At 44.1% G+C, this 17438-nt stretch overlaps 1 protein-coding gene across 2 annotated transcripts in view; it reads right to left on the bottom strand.

Annotated features, from left to right (window-relative positions):
* Positions 1-211: 211 nt before the first annotated feature.
* ankhb (ANKH inorganic pyrophosphate transport regulator b) overlaps positions 212-17438 on the bottom strand; it is a 191083-nt gene continuing 173856 nt past the window's right edge. The window contains exons 11-12 of one of the 2 annotated variants that reach the window (XM_068058489.1): positions 16155-16254; positions 212-2686 (exon numbers count right to left, since the gene is read on the bottom strand). In XM_068058489.1, the coding sequence (XP_067914590.1) occupies positions 2573-2686; positions 16155-16254 (214 nt within the window). In that variant the 3' untranslated portion in view covers positions 212-2572. The remainder of the gene's footprint in view (positions 2687-16154; positions 16255-17438) is intronic. The other variant, XM_068058496.1, reaches the window with a different exon arrangement.

Here is a 17438-nt window from a genome sequence, read left to right as displayed (position 1 = left end):
GGAAAGTGGTCCAATCCAGCAATGCATGCTTAGTATTTTTTCTGCAGCAATGCCAGTTGGCATAATTTTCTCAAGTACATATTCCCTGGCAGGGTTGACTGAAATTTGGATCATGAATGCTATTTTACATATGCAAAAGTTTTATATACAGCACTATGAAAACATAATCAAGGCAAGAAATAAATCATTTTAATTGAGTAGCCAACTGAAAAAAATGGTACAAGCTCAAAGATCCAAAATAATAGATTCAAATCTATTAATACCATGAAAAAATATACATACATTATATATAGAAAGAACATTCTATATTTGGCATTTTAAAATTATGCTTGCATATTAAACATAGTACATCGTCAACTGCTTTAAATATAATTGATGGAAACTTGTAGTTTTTAAAAAAAAACTATTCATTGCTTAGTGAGATTTGAATTAAAGCATGTTGTATAACCAGTTAGTTATAATAAAGAGGACTGTTTCCACTCAACTACACACAACATTCATAACTTCATTGACATGAAATATCTAACAAATTAGCAATAATGTCAAGAATCATGTTAAGAGAACTTGTGATGGTTAAATGCAAGGAAAATAGCCAGCGGCCTCCTTCATTTTCTGAAAATTATACAGGAGAATACAGAAAATTGTGAACTTGAGTATTTGGAATTCACAATAGAGCCTGACCACTTGTTACACTAATTAGAAAATGTTTTCACTCCCCGCAAAACACTTTTGCAGTCAAACCCTTTTATACCCTGCAATTTGCTCACAAAACATTTTGAGTAACGATATATCATTACTGCAGTGCCTGCACTGAAATTCCATTAACTTCCCACCTGCTGCAAAGTGTTTCTAATATGCACTATTATTCGTTTACAAAATGGGTGACTGTGTGATTTAAAAAAAAATCTTTTTTGTTTTAACCTATTTTCCCTAAATTCTGCTCAAGGAGTCGGTGCTGAAACTTGGAGTACTTTCCACTTTGTGTCCCAATTGCAGCATCAAGCACTTTCTGGCCAAATGTAGTACAGTTAGCTAGAGAGTAAAACTTTTTCTACTCTGCCCCAGGGGCGCTCTTCTGTCCCAAACTCAAGAGTGCACCCTACAATACCAGAGTGACACATTCCCATTTCAAACAGTCATCCATGTGGCCTCTAAATGATATCGCTATTTTAGCAACAAATTAAATTATTTGATGTGGTTCCATACTCATTGTGAACTGGAGCAAGACTACCCAATTGGTATGAAAGGGTTTTCTACTGTATAACATTGTAATTATATTTATTCATCCAGTGAAGCAAATGAAGGCAAGGAATGATGAGATTAAAATAGTTTCCTTTAAAATGAATGTCAGCCAATCTGGGACTGGGAACAAATGGTAGAGGTTATCTGAAGCAAATTGGGAGCTTCTCAAATGGATTGTGCACATCCTCAGTATAGTCACCCAATAAACACGGATTGAAAGCTAGGCAGCTTTGAGTCCTTGATATAATGTGCAGAGAAAAATGTTGCTTTGTGCAGTAAAGGGGTATTGGTACAACTGGACCAGATCTGTGCACAGAAACCAAACAAGAACGGAGCTGTAACATTCGTCATCTGTAAGAAACAGCCATTCCTTAGCATGTAAACCCTTCGCTCTAACAAACTACAATGGAAAGAAAATAGAGTATGCATTTGAATTATATGGTACCCCCTGCTTTACAATATGCAATGCTTAAAATCAGTATACGTGTATCAAAATGGTGTCACACATTTGTTTATACGTGGGTAACAAAATGTTTTTGAACACATTAAAAGTTGTCAAATTTCACACCATCTTAAAATCTAATTTCTTTCAAGTATTGTTTTCTCATGTCATTTAATATTACGAGTTCATGAATTTCAAGTCAGGTCCTTGTTTTTCCGTATTAATTTCCCTATGTTTACTGTTTTACTTACAAGTCACCACCACATGCATACCTTTCTCAATATACTGCTATCAAACTCTTCCGGTATGTAAAAAAATATTTCGATATGTTCAACTTTGTTGTTTTTTTAAAACTGTGTCCTTTGTAGTTATGGTGCCTCGAGCTCTCCATCTCATGAGCAGCAACATTATGGCAATAAGTCACACAGGTCACTGGAAACCTAACTGCAATTGTACATTTAAAAAAACCACAACATAATACTATTCAAGCAGTTAAATAAAACAAAAATCCCAAAGATACACCCTTAGTTTATCAAAAGATATCAATGGAGAACAAGGCGGCAGTATCATCAACAGAAGAAAGGTGAAGGTGCTTTGGTTTTAGATGTCAGCCAACTTAACTGGAAGACTTTCTGGATGTTCTCTTTTGAAGTTGCTTTCATCCATGTATTAGCCAAAATGAAACAACACTGCATGCAAGAAGGTCCCTCCCTGTCTGAGCCTGTTTGATGGCAAGAGCAATTCAGCAACATAATCAGAAGTTGTCTTTGGTGTCGGCAGACACTTACCGGAAAAATAAAATGAAGAATGGAAGCAGGAAAAGTGAAGGGAATACTCGGTTTAACATTATATTGTACCATAATGATGCCTGCAGTGTGTAAATGATGCTCACTCATCTTCATCCAACTCCACTACCTCAGACATTTCCTCAGGGCTAACTGCGGAATTCATTGCCGAGTCCTCCCCCTCAGCTGCTGCTTCATCCAGGGATCTCTTCTTTTTCTGTATAAAAACACAATTTCAGCATCACCGATTACAATTCAGCAATTTGATGCCAATCATTGAATTCCATTTATACTTGTTTCTGCATAGGGCAAAATTTGGGGCTGTAAGATTGTACTTCATTCCTTTGACTTAGAATAATAGTCATTTACAGCACAGAAGGAGGCCATACTGCCCATTGAGTCCATGCCGGCTCTCCGCAGAGCAATCCAATCAGACCCATTCCCCCCCTCGATGCCCGTAGCCCTGCAAGTCTATTTCCCTCATATGCCCATCCAATTTCCTTTTGAAATAATTGACTGTCTCTGCTTCCACCACCCTCATGGGCAGTGAGTTCCAGGTCATTACCACTTGCTGCATAAAAAAGTTCTTCCTCACATTCCCCCTGCATCTCTTGCCCAAAACCTTCAATCTGTGTCCCCTAGTCCTTGTACCATCGGTTAATGGGAACAGTTCTTCCTTGTCTAACTTATCTAAGGCTGTCATAATCTTGTACACCTCTGTCAAATCTCCCTTCAATCTCCTTTTCTCCAAGGTTAACAACCCCAGATTTTCTAACCTAACCTTGTAACTAAAACCCCTTATCCCTGGAACCATTCTGATAAATCTCCTCAGCACCCTTTCAAGGACCCTCACAATTTTCCTAAAGTGTGGTGACCAGAACTGGACGCTTTACTCAAGTTGGGACCTAACCAGAGCTTTATAAAGGTTCGGCATAACTTCCCTGCTTTTGTACTCTACTCCTCTATTTATGAAGCCCAAGATCCCATTTGCTTTGCTAACCACTTTCACAATATGTCCTGCCCCCCCAGGTCCCTCTGTTCCTGCAAACTCTTCAGAACTGTGCCATTAAGTCTATAATGCCTCACCCTATTCCTTTGGCCAAAATGCATCACTTCACATCAGTCTGTATTAAATTCCATCTGCCACTTACTTGTCTGCCCATTCTGCTCATCCATCTACCTCCTGTTGCAGGCGGTTCACATCATCCTCACTGTTTGTCACTCCTCCAAGTTATCAAATTTTGAAATTTTACTCTATATTCAAAGATCCAAGTCATTTATATGTAGCAAAAAAAGCAGTGGTCCTAGCACTGATCCTTGGGGAGCAGCACAATCTATCATCCTCCAGTCTGAAAAGCAGCCATTTACCGCAATTCACTGTTTTCTGCCCTTAAGCCAATTTTTTATTCAATTGGATACTGACCCTCCTATTCCACGAGCCTCAATTTTGTTAACCAGCCTTTTATGTGGAACTTTGACAAATGCTTTCTTAAAATCCATATAGACAACATCCACTGCAATCCCTTCATCAACCTTCTCTTACTTCATCAAAAAATTCAATTAGATTAGTCAAGCATGATTTGCCTTTTACAAATCCGTGTTAGCTATCCTTAATTAACTCAAACCTCTCTAAGAGTCTGTTGATTTTTTTCCATGATTGTTTCTAAAACCTTATCCACCACTGATGTTAAACTGACTTGCCTGTAGTTGCTAGAACTGTCCTTACACCCTTTCTTGAATAAGGCTGTTACATTTGTCATTCTCCAATCCTCTGGCACCTCCCCTACATCCAGGGAAGATTGGAAGGGTTTAGCAAGCCCTTCTGCTATCTCCAGCCCCACTTCATTTAGCAACCTAGGATGCAAGCCATCCAGACCAGGTGACCTTTCTACCCTAAGCATGGCCAGCCTCTCCAGTACCTCCTCACTGTCAATTTTTACCCTATCCATTGCCTCTACTCTCCTCTTAACATTTTGTCAGATTCCTCTTCCTTAATAAACACTGATACAAAGTACTCATTAAGTATTCTAGCCTTGCCCTTTGCCTCTAAGCATTTCTTACTCTCTTTGACTCTAACAGGCCCCATTCCACCTTTTACTACTCGCTTACTATTTACATGAAGGTAGAAGATTTTGGGTTCCCTTTTATGTTGACTGCCAATCTATTCTCATATTCTCTTTGCCAGTCTTACTTTCCTCCTCACCTCCCCTCTCAACCTATTGTATTTGCCCTGGTTGTCAGTTAAGAATTCATCTGACATGCATCATACACCCTTTTTATGTTTCATCATAATCTCCATTTTCATCGTCATCCAAGGAGCCCTGTTTTTGGTTCCCCTACCTTTCGCTCTTGTTGGAATGTGCCTAGCTTGTACTGAAGCATCTCTTCCTTAAGATAACCCGTTGTGCCACTACAATTTTTCCTGTCAGTCTTTGGTTTCATCTTATCCTGGCTAGATCCCTTCTCATTGCATTGAAATTAGCCCTCTTCCAATCTAGCCATTCTATCTTACAGTGTTTCTTGCTTTTCTGCATTACAAGTCTAAACCTAATGATATGATGATCACTCTTACCCAAGTGCTCCCCCACAAACCCTTGGTCCACCTTATTTCCCAACATCAGATCCAGCAATGCCTCCTTTCTAGTTGGGCCGAGAACATACAGATGATGGAAGTTCTCCTAAACACATTTCAGAAATTTCTCCCTCTCCTTTCCCTGTACTCTAAAGTTATCCCAATCGATATTTGGGTAAATTAAAGTCCTCCAATATCAACACTCTATAGTTCTTGCACATCTCTGTAATTTCCCTGCAGATTTGATTAGATTAGAGATACAGCACTGAAACAGGCCCTTCGGCCCACCGAGTCTGTGCCGAACATCAACCACCCATTTATACTAATCCTACACTAATCCCATACTAATCCCATATTCCTACCAAACATCCCCACCTGTCCCTATATTTCCCTACCACCTACCTATACTAGTGACAATTTATAATGGCCAATTTACCTATCAACCTGCAAGTCTTTTGGCTTGTGGGAGGAAACCGGAGCACCCGGAGAAAACCCACGCAGACACAGGGAGAACTTGCAAACTCCACACAGGCAGTACCCGGAATCGAACCCAGGTCCCTGGAGCTGTGAGGCTGCGGTGCTAACCACTGCGCCACTGTGCCGCCCTATCTCTATCTCTCTCTCACTATTTGGAGGCCTAGAGAATATCCCGAGTAGTGTGATCATATCCTTTTACAAGAACACAAGAAGTAGGAGCAGAAGTAGGCCCATCATTTTGCTTCTCAACTCTAACCAAATGGATTCTGTCCTTGCACCCTCAAATACATCCTCTTTCCAACACAACAATATCTTCCCTAATCAGTACTGCCACCCCACCTCCCTTTATTCCTTCTCTATCTTTTCTGAACACTTTATATCCTATATTAAGCACCCAGTACCAATCATTTTTAAGCCACGTTTCTATTATTGCCACTACATCATATTCCCATACTATTATTAGTGCTTGTAGCTCACCAAGCTTAGTCACCCCACTTTGTGCGTTTACATACATGCATTGTAATCCTGTGTTTGCATTCCTCGTGGCCCTTCACAATCTACTCCTATTTAATATGGAACTACTACTTTCTCAAGTACAGTCCAACACTCACATTGGGCATTTTACCCCTCTTTTCTACTTCTATATGCTGGTGTCCATCCCCCTGCCAATTTAGTTTTAACTCTCCCCAACCACACTAGTGAACCTCCCTGTGAGGATATTGGCCCCACTCCTCAAGGTGCCAACCATCCCTTTTGAATAGGTGCCTTCTGTTCTAGAACTGGTCCTAATGCCCCAAAAATCTGAAGCCCTCCCTCCTGCACCATGTTTCAAACAACACATTAATCATCTTCCTACTTCTACGCTTGCTAGCATGTGGCACTGGGAGTAATCTTTGAGGTCCTACTATTTTCCTCCCTAGCTCCCGAAAATCTTACTGTAGGACCTCAATACCCTACCCTTTCTATGTCATTGGCACCGACGTGTACCACAACTTCTGGCTCACTCCCCTCCCTCTGAAGAATATCCTGCACCCTCTCCATGATGTCCTTTATCCTGGCACCAGGGAAGCAACACGCCATGTGAGACTCATGATGATGGTTACAGAAATGCCCGTCTGTCTGCCTGACTATAGAATCATCCATAACAATTGCATTTCTCCCCTTTGCTGCTTGCTCCTGTACAGTCCCTTGCCCATTGTTGCCGTGGACTGGACTGCACTCCTTCAGGGTATCGTCACTCCCAGCAGTCTCCAATGCTGAGAACCTGTTTGAGAGTGGCACACACCCTGAAGACCTCTGCACCTCATCTTCCAAATGGCCACCTACCTAGTATCCTGAACTCTCACTGCAAGTGGAGTTGACCACCTCCTGGAAAGTACAATCCAGGAAACTCAACTGTTCCCTGATTCTCGGCAGTGACTCCAGTTGCCCCTCAAGCTCAGAAATCCTGAGCTCGAGCTGACGCAGCTGGAGACACTTCATACACATGTGGTCGCCCAAGACATGTGAAGTGTCCTGGAGCTCTCACATGGCACAGGAATTGCAAGCACCAGGTTGCAGCTGCCCATTCACGATCTAACAAAAAAGCTCTAGTTGGTACCTTGTTTGAAACTATTAATTTTATAATTTTATTTTTGTTGTCTGCACCTGATCCCGCGCTATTCTATGACAGAGCTGGAGAGGTGGCTGACAATCTGCTGCACTTAATACTGAAGATTAGAAAATCTCTACGTGAAGAATTGAGGTACATGAGCTGCAGCCTATTGTTCTGTGCCACATGGGGCTGCAATCCCAATGTTCTGTGCCTTTGCTTATTGGAGGCTGTACAGCTTTTGTCAGCCAGATCATTCAGCTTTTTATGATACATCTAGCCAATTAACGAAAACTGAGATATTTACCAGACTGTATTTGAGGGCCAATTCAGAAGTCTGCAGCAAGAATGGCAGAAGGAAGACCCTGGGTGGCCCCACAGTTCAGAAATACCTCCTCCAGACTCTCTTCCAGGCTGCAAGGGCAAGACGGGAGGTCCTCTTCCCTTGGACTGGAAGAGACTGGCCCACCTGACTAAGCAAGCCTGGATGGGGATTGCAGAGGAGGTCAGCAGATGTGGGGTCACCCAGAGAAACTAGATACAGTACCCCAAGCACAGAGCTTATTCGGTTTGTCAAGGTGTGTAGTCCATACTTCTTTTCACTTTGGGGCTTGCAACTGGCAACATGATAGGGTGTGTTTGGTGGAAAGGGAGTCACCACCCAGTTGGTGCCAAAGGGATCAGGAAGAAGCATATCCTGTCAGGTTTATGGCTGCATTTCAGTGAGAGTGCCTGTCTGTCATTGCTGACCCCCACAAAGTCCCTCAAGGTTGACCGCAATGCAAGGGCCATTCGTGTGCCTCCATTCCCCATCATGGACCGCTGGGCTGCCACCAGCAAAGGCGTTGCGCTCATCCCCATGGAGAAATTAACAGTGTTCTTTCCTGTTCCTTGGCTGCATAAAAGTAAGGCTTTATTGGAATTTTTGGTAAAGGGCATAAAGGTCACAAGAAACTGCAATCTATTTATGCGTCCTGGGCCTCCATTGTGTGTACCTCACTGCGTCTTGCGCCTGTGGTTCAAGGAGTCCCTCATCTTGCATTGCCTGGTTAGCAGCCTCCTCCACATCCTCATTGTCGGAGGAGGCATCATGATCGCGCTGTCATCATTGTCCAACACCTCCCCTCTCTACCGCCAGGTTGTGCAGTGCACAGCAAATCAATACGGGAGACTCTCCCTGGGGGATAATTGAAGGGCTCTATGGCATCGATCAAAGCACCTGAATCACATCTTCATAAACCCAATGGCCTGCTCGATGGTTGATCAGGTTGACCCATGGCAGGTGTTGCACCTTTCCTCTGCATCTGTGTGTGGGTTTCTCAAAGGCGTTAGTAGCCATCTCCGATCAATTGGGCTGGAAATGCTGTGGCACCTGGGGCTGCTGAAGTATGTAGACATTGTGGCTGCTTCCTAGGAACTGAGCATACACCCGAAGGAACTGCTGTTGGTGGTTGCAGATCAGTTGAACATTCCGCGATTGGAAACCTTTTTTGTTGATGAAGGCCACTGGCTGGACCATGGGATCCTTGATGGTCACATGCGTCCAGGGGCAGGGGGAATCCAGCAATGGCCCCGAACCCAATGGACCTCTCCGCCTGATTGTCTGGATCTGTGTGACAGAGCACATAGTTGTCGGCCCTCTTGAACATGGCATTGGTCATCTCCTTGATGCACTGATGGGCTGCAGACAGGGAGATCCCACACATGTCCTCAGTGGATCCCTGGAAAGACCCTGAGAGCCAGTGATCTTCAGCACCACTGGCATTGGATATCCACCAACCCCCATGGATCACAGCTTGTCCTGCAACATGGCACAGAAATTAGTGATTGCTCTTTGCCGACACCACTGCTCAGACCTCCGGAGCTAGTTCAGTCTCGGACAGTAGACTCTCTCCTGGGGATAGCTTCTTCTGCAACCTCTTGCTGGTCCTTAGGTTGCTGAAGTGGCGCTGCTAGTGCCTGGACCTCCCTCCCTCTCAGCTGCTCCTCCTCCTCCTCAATGGAGGCCCTGAAGCCTGGATGGATGGCCTCTCTCCTAGTCCTCGGCCTTCCATCCAGATGGCCCCACCTGCTTTCCCTGAATCGTTCCTTTGCAGAAAGTGTTACTGCTCCATTTCACCTTGGCAGCACGTCCCCGCAGTGCTGGCACCTTTTATCCCCTTCTGCTGTTGAGTGGCAATGCCCTCTGTGCACCACCCTCCTGGCTCAGCACCCTGGCTCTCTTGATGGCTGGCTGAGAGCGCCAGAATTGTGTTCCTGCTTCTTTGCCACCTCCTTTAACCAGGTGAGTCTCTGAAGCCCCATGGGTCACATGCACCATCAGTTATATCAGAAATGTGCCATAAAATTCTAGGTAATTGGCCTATTAAATATCTTAATTGCTGTCCTGCCGCACCATGTTTGCCAGCGTCAGTAAAATCCAGAAGCGACATAAAGATGCTGAATTTCTGGCCAAACCTTTTCCATTCGGATTTTATGGCAAACTCCTCCCTGACCCACGGCCTCCAAATGCATTCTAAGTGGCCCAGTAAAACTCCACCCATAGGGCCAGAATTTTAAAGGCCGCTGGGGGTGGGGGTGGGGGCAGGGGCAGGCACGCACGCGATTTGAAGATCGTGTTCTCAGAAGTTGGCGCTGGATCCCACCGTGTCCAGATTGCGACGCCATTTTTAAAGGGGCGACACAAGGGAGGGAACAGCAACCCCACACGCCTCCAATTAAGTGCCTGTGGAGCTCATTGTGGAGTTCGTTAACTGGCTTGCCAGCAGCTGTTTGAAGTTTCTAAAGGTAGGGAATGTGAAGAACATCATGTCTGGAACATGGCAGGGTGCACAAGTCATGAACACTGTGGGGAGGCCATGAGGGATATGGCTAGGTGTTAAGACCAGGTTTGAAGGGGTCTAGGGTTCCCTCTCAGTCTTCACCTGGTCTTACCATAACAGGGTTTCATTTTAAACTCCCCTGTGTTTTTAGCTCCCCCTTGGTGAATCCTTGTTCACTGCTTTCCAATTATAAGACAAAGAAACCAGCCAAACAGGTTTTCTTAGGTTTAAAGAAGAAAAGTTGAACTTCAATAAATTTAAACTCTAATTCGGTTAACGACCACGGATCCACGATGCGTCCACGCTAGCATGCATACGCAACACACACATGCAGATACAGAAAAGAGCAGAAGAAATAAAGTGTAAAAGTTTGAGGCAATATCTGAAGATGGCTTTGGTTACTGTTCTTCGAGCTTGCGGTAGAGTCTTGCTTTTCGTTAGGGCCCAGTTCTTCTTGAACTTTGCCCGCTGTAGGAGACTTTTCTCTCTTGAGGTTCACGTCTTCAGTGGATTTGGAGTTCTGTGAGAAAGAGATGGGAGCAGACAGGAGGACGTCTCAGTCTAAGAGCAAACAGTCTCTCTCCCAAACTCTGTACAATTAAAAAAAAAACTCAGGTTGCCCAGCAGGTTAGTCATGTGATGACCTGGTTTGACCACGTCTGTTTGTGGATTCGGCCATCTTAGAAGTCATCCTGGAATGTGAGCTTTCTCACCTTCAATGTCTGGTGATCAAATTCCATTGCGGTTTGAATGTGTCAGGGAATGGTCCTTTGTCTCCACAAGCCCTGTCTGTTGGTATGTAAATGTTTTTTTCCAGCCACGGCTGATCTGTTTAACAAGTCATTTCCTCTTTCCAGCAATAGTTTAAAATCAATGTTCATTGATTAACATGCCTCATTCTTGGCAGGTGGGGGTCTGCATGACACAAGGGCTGATTAAGATAATGCAGAGGTACAAAATAAAGCTCAGCTGCTTCAAAAGTGCCAGAGAGTGGCCATTGCTGGAGCTGTAAGACTTGCTTTTCTCAGTGGTGAGTGGCAGAATCCAGAGAGAGACTTGAAGTTGCTAACGTCACTGGGGCACCTGGGCTTGGCAGGGGAAGGAAGGCCTGTTGAGTGCACAAAGCCCAGCTGAGGACATTGATATGTGAACAGGCTACTCTGACATTGGACAGAGCAGACAGGATGAGCTGCAGCAGATGCAAACTCCTGGACAGCAGGAAGCCAGAGGAGCACAGTAGGGGCTGCAAGGGGAGGAAGGCGCTACTGAGACATCGGGTCTACCACCCAAGATTCAGCTACCTGCAAGTGACAGAGCACCAGTGCCTTGGAAGCTATGCTTATCCAGGCAGATGGTCTTGGACTGTGTGCTCTGATCCAAAATGACCCGAGGCCTCGCAGCCTTCATGGCAGTCCCTTATCTGCAGTCGCTGTTATCCTGAATTTCTATGCAACCAGGTCATTCCAGGGATCAGCTGCGGACCTAGCTGGCATCTCGCAGTCGACAGCTCAGCACACCATTAGGCAGGTGACGGATGCCATTTCAGGAGGGTGGGGGACTACACCCATTGTGACAGAGATGGGCTTTGCTGCCATCGATGGATTCCCTCAGTCCCAGGGAGTCATCGATTGCACCCACATAGCCATCAAGGCACGCTGTGACCAGCCAGTGAGATCCATCAACAGGAAGGGCTTCCACTCCCTCAATGTTCAACTGGACTGCAACCACAACAAGAGCTTCCTCCATGTAAGCGCTCCCTTTCCTGGCAGCTGCCATGACTCTTTCATTCTCTGCCAGTCCAGGCTGCTTCAGTATTTAACTCTATCCACCAAAGTGCATGGATGGATGCAAGGGGACAAGGGAAATCCCTCGAAGAGATGGCTACTGACCCCTCCATGGGAGCCCCAGACAGAGGCCAAGAGGCGATACAACCAATGCCACCTGCTCAGCAGGCCAACTATTCAGCAGGGCATTGGGCCTCTGAAGATACGATTCCAGTGCCTGGACTGATCGTGTGGTGCCCTCCAATGCCATCCTGCAATGGTCTCTGTCATTGTGGTGGTCTGCTGCGCTCTCCAGAACATGGCCCTCCAGAAAGGTATCGACCTTGAGGACAGTGAGGCCCTGGAATAAGACAGCTCATCGGGGGAGCATCAGGGGGTAAGACAAGAGGAGGAAGATGGGGTGGAGGGGGATAACACTGAACAGAGATGTGTCTCTTCAGCATGACAAGGTGGCCTCCTCCTGCCATCCTCTGGGAAGAGGGCCTCCCTCCTCTCTCTCATGGCCCTAGCATTATATCCAGGCGGGCATCAATGAAGCTAGGGTCTGCCCTGCCCCCAATGTCAGGCCTCCAGCTCCCCTGTGACATTTCACTTCCCTCTGGTGCTTTGGAAGGCAGATCTCTCCCTCAGGACAACCAGCGAGCTCAGTGATGACTGCCGTGGAAGTCTACATGAGTCCCACACTTGATCTGACTCATCTCTATTTCCGGTCCCACTGGCTCTAAGTGGACAAGAAACCTGTCGCCATACCAACTAAGGGCTTATCCATTTGAAAATCTAAATCTGATATACTTTCCCACCGGAGGCAGTTTTCTAACCCAAAACCAGATCCAGTTCCTGTTTCCCGCCTCCTTAATGAAAATCCAGCCCATAGTGTCAAGAGAATAGACCCACCTTCATAGGCCTTGGCTATAGCTGCCATAATTTTTTTTTTTCCTTTCAATGCTTTTTAGAGCCTCCGTTTCAATGAGGACTGTCCAAAACGGAACAGGAGCAATTGGGCACTGACTTTTTCAGTCTATCGGACCTCCTGATTAGGACTAAGGCCTGAATAGCTGGTCTTTGCTTCTGTAGGCCTGCCATAAAGAAGAAAAAAAAGGATCTGCAGCCTGTCTCCTTGGACAAAGAAGCTGTGTAGTTCAAAGAGATTACATTGGATAATACAGCATGGAGAAAGTATGTACTTCATTCTTCCCATACTAAAAACCCATATACGACAACATGTTCTGTACAACTCGGACTAGATTATTTTTCTTTAGGCATCCTTTCTGTTAATTTTCCTATTCAATCAGGCAATAACCTGTGTTTGTGTGATAATGGATAACGCACTCAACTTTTCTCAGCTTGGTACTTCATTTGTCTATTAGTTTGTGGAATCTTTGCTGTTTGTAGTATATATAAATGATTTGGAGGAAAATGTAGCTGGTCTGATTAGTAAGTTTGCGGACGACACAAAGGTTGGTGGAGTTACGGATAGTGATGAGGATTGTCGGAGGATACAGCAGGATATAGATCGGTTGGAGACTTGGGCGGAGAAATGGCAGATGGAGTTTAACCCGGACAAATGTGAGGTAATGCATTTTGGAAGGTCTAATACAGGTGGGAAGTATACAGTAAATGGCAGAACCCTTAGGAGTATTGACAGGCAGAGAGATCTGGGTGTACAGGTCCACAGGTCACTTAAAGTGGCAACGCACGTGGATAAGGTAGTCAAGAAGGCATACGGCATGCTTGCCTTCATCGGTCGGGGCAGAGAGTATAAAAATTGGCAAGTCATGCTGCAGCTGCACAGAACTTTAGTTAGGCCACACTTAGAGTATTGCGTGCAATTCTGGTCGCCACACTACCAGAAGGACGTGGAAGCTTTGGAGAGGGTACAGAAGAGGTTTACCATGATGTTGCCTGGTCTGGAGGGCATTAGCTATGAGGAGAGGTTGGATAAACTCGGATTGTTTTCACTGGAACGACGGAGGTGGAGGGGCGACATGGTAGAGGTTTACAAAGTTATGAGCGGCATGGACAGAGTGGATAGTCAGAAGCTTTTTCCCAGGGTGGAAGAGTCAGATACTAGGGGACATAGGTTTAAGGTGAGAGGGGCAAAGTTTAAGGGGGATGTGCGAGGCAAGGTCTTTACACAGAGGGTGGTGAGTGCCTGGAACTTGCTGCCGGGGGAGGTGGTGGAAGCAGGTAGCGACGTTTAAGAGGCATCTTGACAAATACAGGAATAGGATGGGAATAGAGGGATATGGTCCCCGGAAGTGCAGAAGGTTTTAGTTTAGGCAGGCATCAAGATCGGCGCAGGCTTGGAGGGCCGAATGGCCTGTTCCTGTGCTGTACTGTTCTTTGTTCTTCATCTCTCCTCATAATTTATCCCTTGGAGTCCAGGTATCATTCTCTTATATTTCATTCTCTCTAATTCGCTTTCTGAACCTGATTTGACATGGAATTAAATATTCTAACACTTCCTCATTCAGATTCTGCACTGCTTATTAACCATTCTATATCTCTGTCAATTAGAGTGCATGGTTGCTTGCCCTGTTCACACAGTTTCTGGATGCCCTGCAGAGGGTGCTGTGCTGAAATGGCTTTCTAATCATGGTGAGCTCCAATACAAAATCCCATGTAAAGTTTGCAAATATAATGATCAGCTGACATTTGCCACTGAAGCAAAATTCGTCTCCTTGTGTTTTAATCGGCTGATTTGCACACCTGCTGAGAATGCAATTTGAATAACTTCTGGTTTCAGTTTACTATGAATGTGATTGTGGTCTGGAGTCATTAGCCCATTGTTCTGCTTTTCTCCACAAGTTTTCCATCAGCAGTCCAGGTTTTCAGTTTTCCTTCCCCTCCACTCAGAATCTCAAGTTTCCTAGGAACCTGCTGTTGTCATGTAGTGACCTTTTACTGGAACAGGGAGGGTGTATCATAATAAGGAGGTCATTACCAAAGTTTCACTTTGAAGTTGGAATTTGGTATTTAGTTATCACTATATGAATATTAGTAAAACTTAAGTGACATGGATATGGTTGAAACAGAAGATAAAGCTGCACACATGAGGTTGTCAAACCTCGTGAGTCACTCAGCAGCTCTGCAATTTCAAAGTAGAAGGCGTTTTGGATGGAATATTTTTGACTTGTCTAATGACTACAGAGAGATCACCTTCGTATCAATTTATAAAATGGCATGGTGAGGAAAAGTCTTGACTGTGTGGGAATGCTTCTACAATAAATGTGAAAATGTTTGGTTATAAACATGTTGTTGGATGTGGTGTTTAGTTCTGATTCTAGCTGACACAAAAGCAATTTAATCACAAGCAGCTTTGACTCTCTGTTTAACAGCTTTTGGTTGACAATGCAATGTAACAAAGACAGCATTTTCCTGGTTTGTGTATTCTTGAGATAATTAATTCAGGTAACAGAGAATGGCAAAGATCTACACCTTTTCCAGTATCTTTGACCAGGAAAGGTTGATTCCAGGGGATGAAAAGAGGTCAACTGAAGCATCTGAATACATCAGAGTCGTCAATACAGGAACATTTTTATGTCTGCAATACTGAGTTGAATTTTCAATACATTATTAAATTCACACAGAATTAGCAATGAGGTAACACCAATGAGGGCCTCGATGAGACTGCACCTGGATTTCAGTGTACAGTTTTGGTCTCCTTACCTAAAGGAGGATATACTTGCCCTACAGGGAATGTTCAGTAGGTTCAGAGTAGGTTCAGTAGATTGATTCGGTTTACGGGATTGTCCTTTAAGGAGAGTTTGAGTAGACTAGGCCTATATTCTCTGGAATTTAGAAGAATGAGAAGCAATCTCATTGAAACTTATAAAATTCTTCAGGGGCTTGACAGGGTGGATGGGATAGTTCCCCTAGCATGGGAGTCTAGAACTAAGGGCAACAGTCTCAGAAAAAAAAGGTTGCCCATTTAGGACAAAGACGACTCAGAGGGTTGTGAGTCTTTGGAATTCTCTACCTCAGAGAGCTGAAGATTCAAAACAGAAACTGATAGATTTTTTGGATACTAAGACAAGCAAGGGATATGGGAACAGTGTGAAAAGGCTTCGCTGAGGCAGAAGCTCAGCCGTGATCTTAGTGAATGGTGGAGCAGGCTCGAAGGGCTGTACGGCCTACTCCTGCTCCTAGTTATTATGCTCTTTATCCTTCTCTTTGGGGGCTGTTTTAACTTTTATCGCTAGGTGAAAGGCGAATGATAACGAATCGGAAGCTTGTTTGACACCTCTTTTTCATTGAAGTCATTTGCTATCACCTGTTTTTCACTTAAAAAATTAAAATGACCTCTATAACTCTCTTGCAAAAGCTGAAATAGTGCTACATCTTTAGGGCACAATTTTGCAGGTAACTGTTCCTGTTACACACACTGGCACAGTAACAAAATAAAACAGCTATCAAGAGAGCTGAGGAAAAACTTTTACCTCTTTACGATAAACATAACAAGATGCTATTGCTACCATGGCCGATTCTCCCAGAAAACCAGCAAGAAGTGAACCAACCCCTAAAGAAGCTCCATGGATCCTGAGAAATACAGAAACACTTTTATAAGTAGATGTAGCAGAATCATTGCAAAAGAAAAGGAAACAATTCAGAAGTCTCATTACTAGCTGCAGGGTGCAAAACTGTCTAAAACATGATAAAATCCAACTAGTTTAATATTATTTAGTTTATTAACTAAAGGACAGTGATTACTATATTTGTTGATCATCTATTATTTTCTATTGAATGCAACAAAGGAACCTCGAGGACATTTCAAAGTAGAGTGTTTATTTGGCCAGTGATTACTTCACTGTGAATAGAATCCATTTTAGGGAACTGAAATTACTCTAAAAATTACCAGCTCCAATATCTGCTATTTTAATAGAGTGGTTAACCTTTTCATTTTAAAGAAGTTAGAGGGTAGGATGAAGGAGAAAAAGGGGGCATATGACAGATATCAGCTTGATAATACAAGGGAGAATCAGGCTTAATATAAAAATGTGCAGAGCAGAAGTGAGAAAGGAAATAAGTGGGCCAAAAAGACAGTACGAGAGCAGATTGGGAATTAAAATAAAAGGGAATCCAAAAATCGTCTATGGCTTACGAACAGTAAACAGGTTGTCAGAGGAGCAGTGGGGCTGATTAGAGACCAAAATGGATTTCTATTGGTGGAGCAAAAGGCATGACTGAGGTACTTAAAGGAGTACTTTGCCTCAGTATTTACCAAGGAAGAGGACTTTGCTAAAGCTACAGCAAACAAGGAGCTTGTCGGCATACCAGATGAAATAAAAATAGTTAAAGAAAAGGTACTAGAAAGGATGGCAGTATTTAAAGTGGGTGATCCAGATGGGATGCATCCTTGGTTGTTGTGGAAAGAAAGAGTAGAGTCATAGAGTTATACAGCACAGAAACAGGCCCTTTGTGTCCGTGCCTGCCATCAAGCACCTAACTATTCTAATCCCATTTTCCAGCACTTGGCCCGTAGCCTTGTGGAGGTGGAACTTGTGGAGGTGCTGCCACAATCTTTCTAATCCTCCTTAGATACAGGGATGGTGCTACAGGACAGGAGGATTACAAATGTTACACCCTTGTTCAAGAAAAGGCCAGAAGGATAGCTTGGGAATTACAGGCCAGTCAGTTTAACACTGTTGGTGGAAAAGCTTTAAGAAATAATAATCAGGGAGAAAATTAATGGGCACTTGGACAAGTATGACTAATAAAGGTGA

Source organism: Heterodontus francisci, chromosome 2 (assembly GCF_036365525.1).
Source record: "Heterodontus francisci isolate sHetFra1 chromosome 2, sHetFra1.hap1, whole genome shotgun sequence".
NCBI classification, from domain to species: domain Eukaryota; kingdom Metazoa; phylum Chordata; class Chondrichthyes; order Heterodontiformes; family Heterodontidae; genus Heterodontus; species Heterodontus francisci.
The sequence above is the reverse complement of the archived record's forward strand: the minus strand, read 5'-3'. Positions and strand labels throughout refer to the sequence as shown.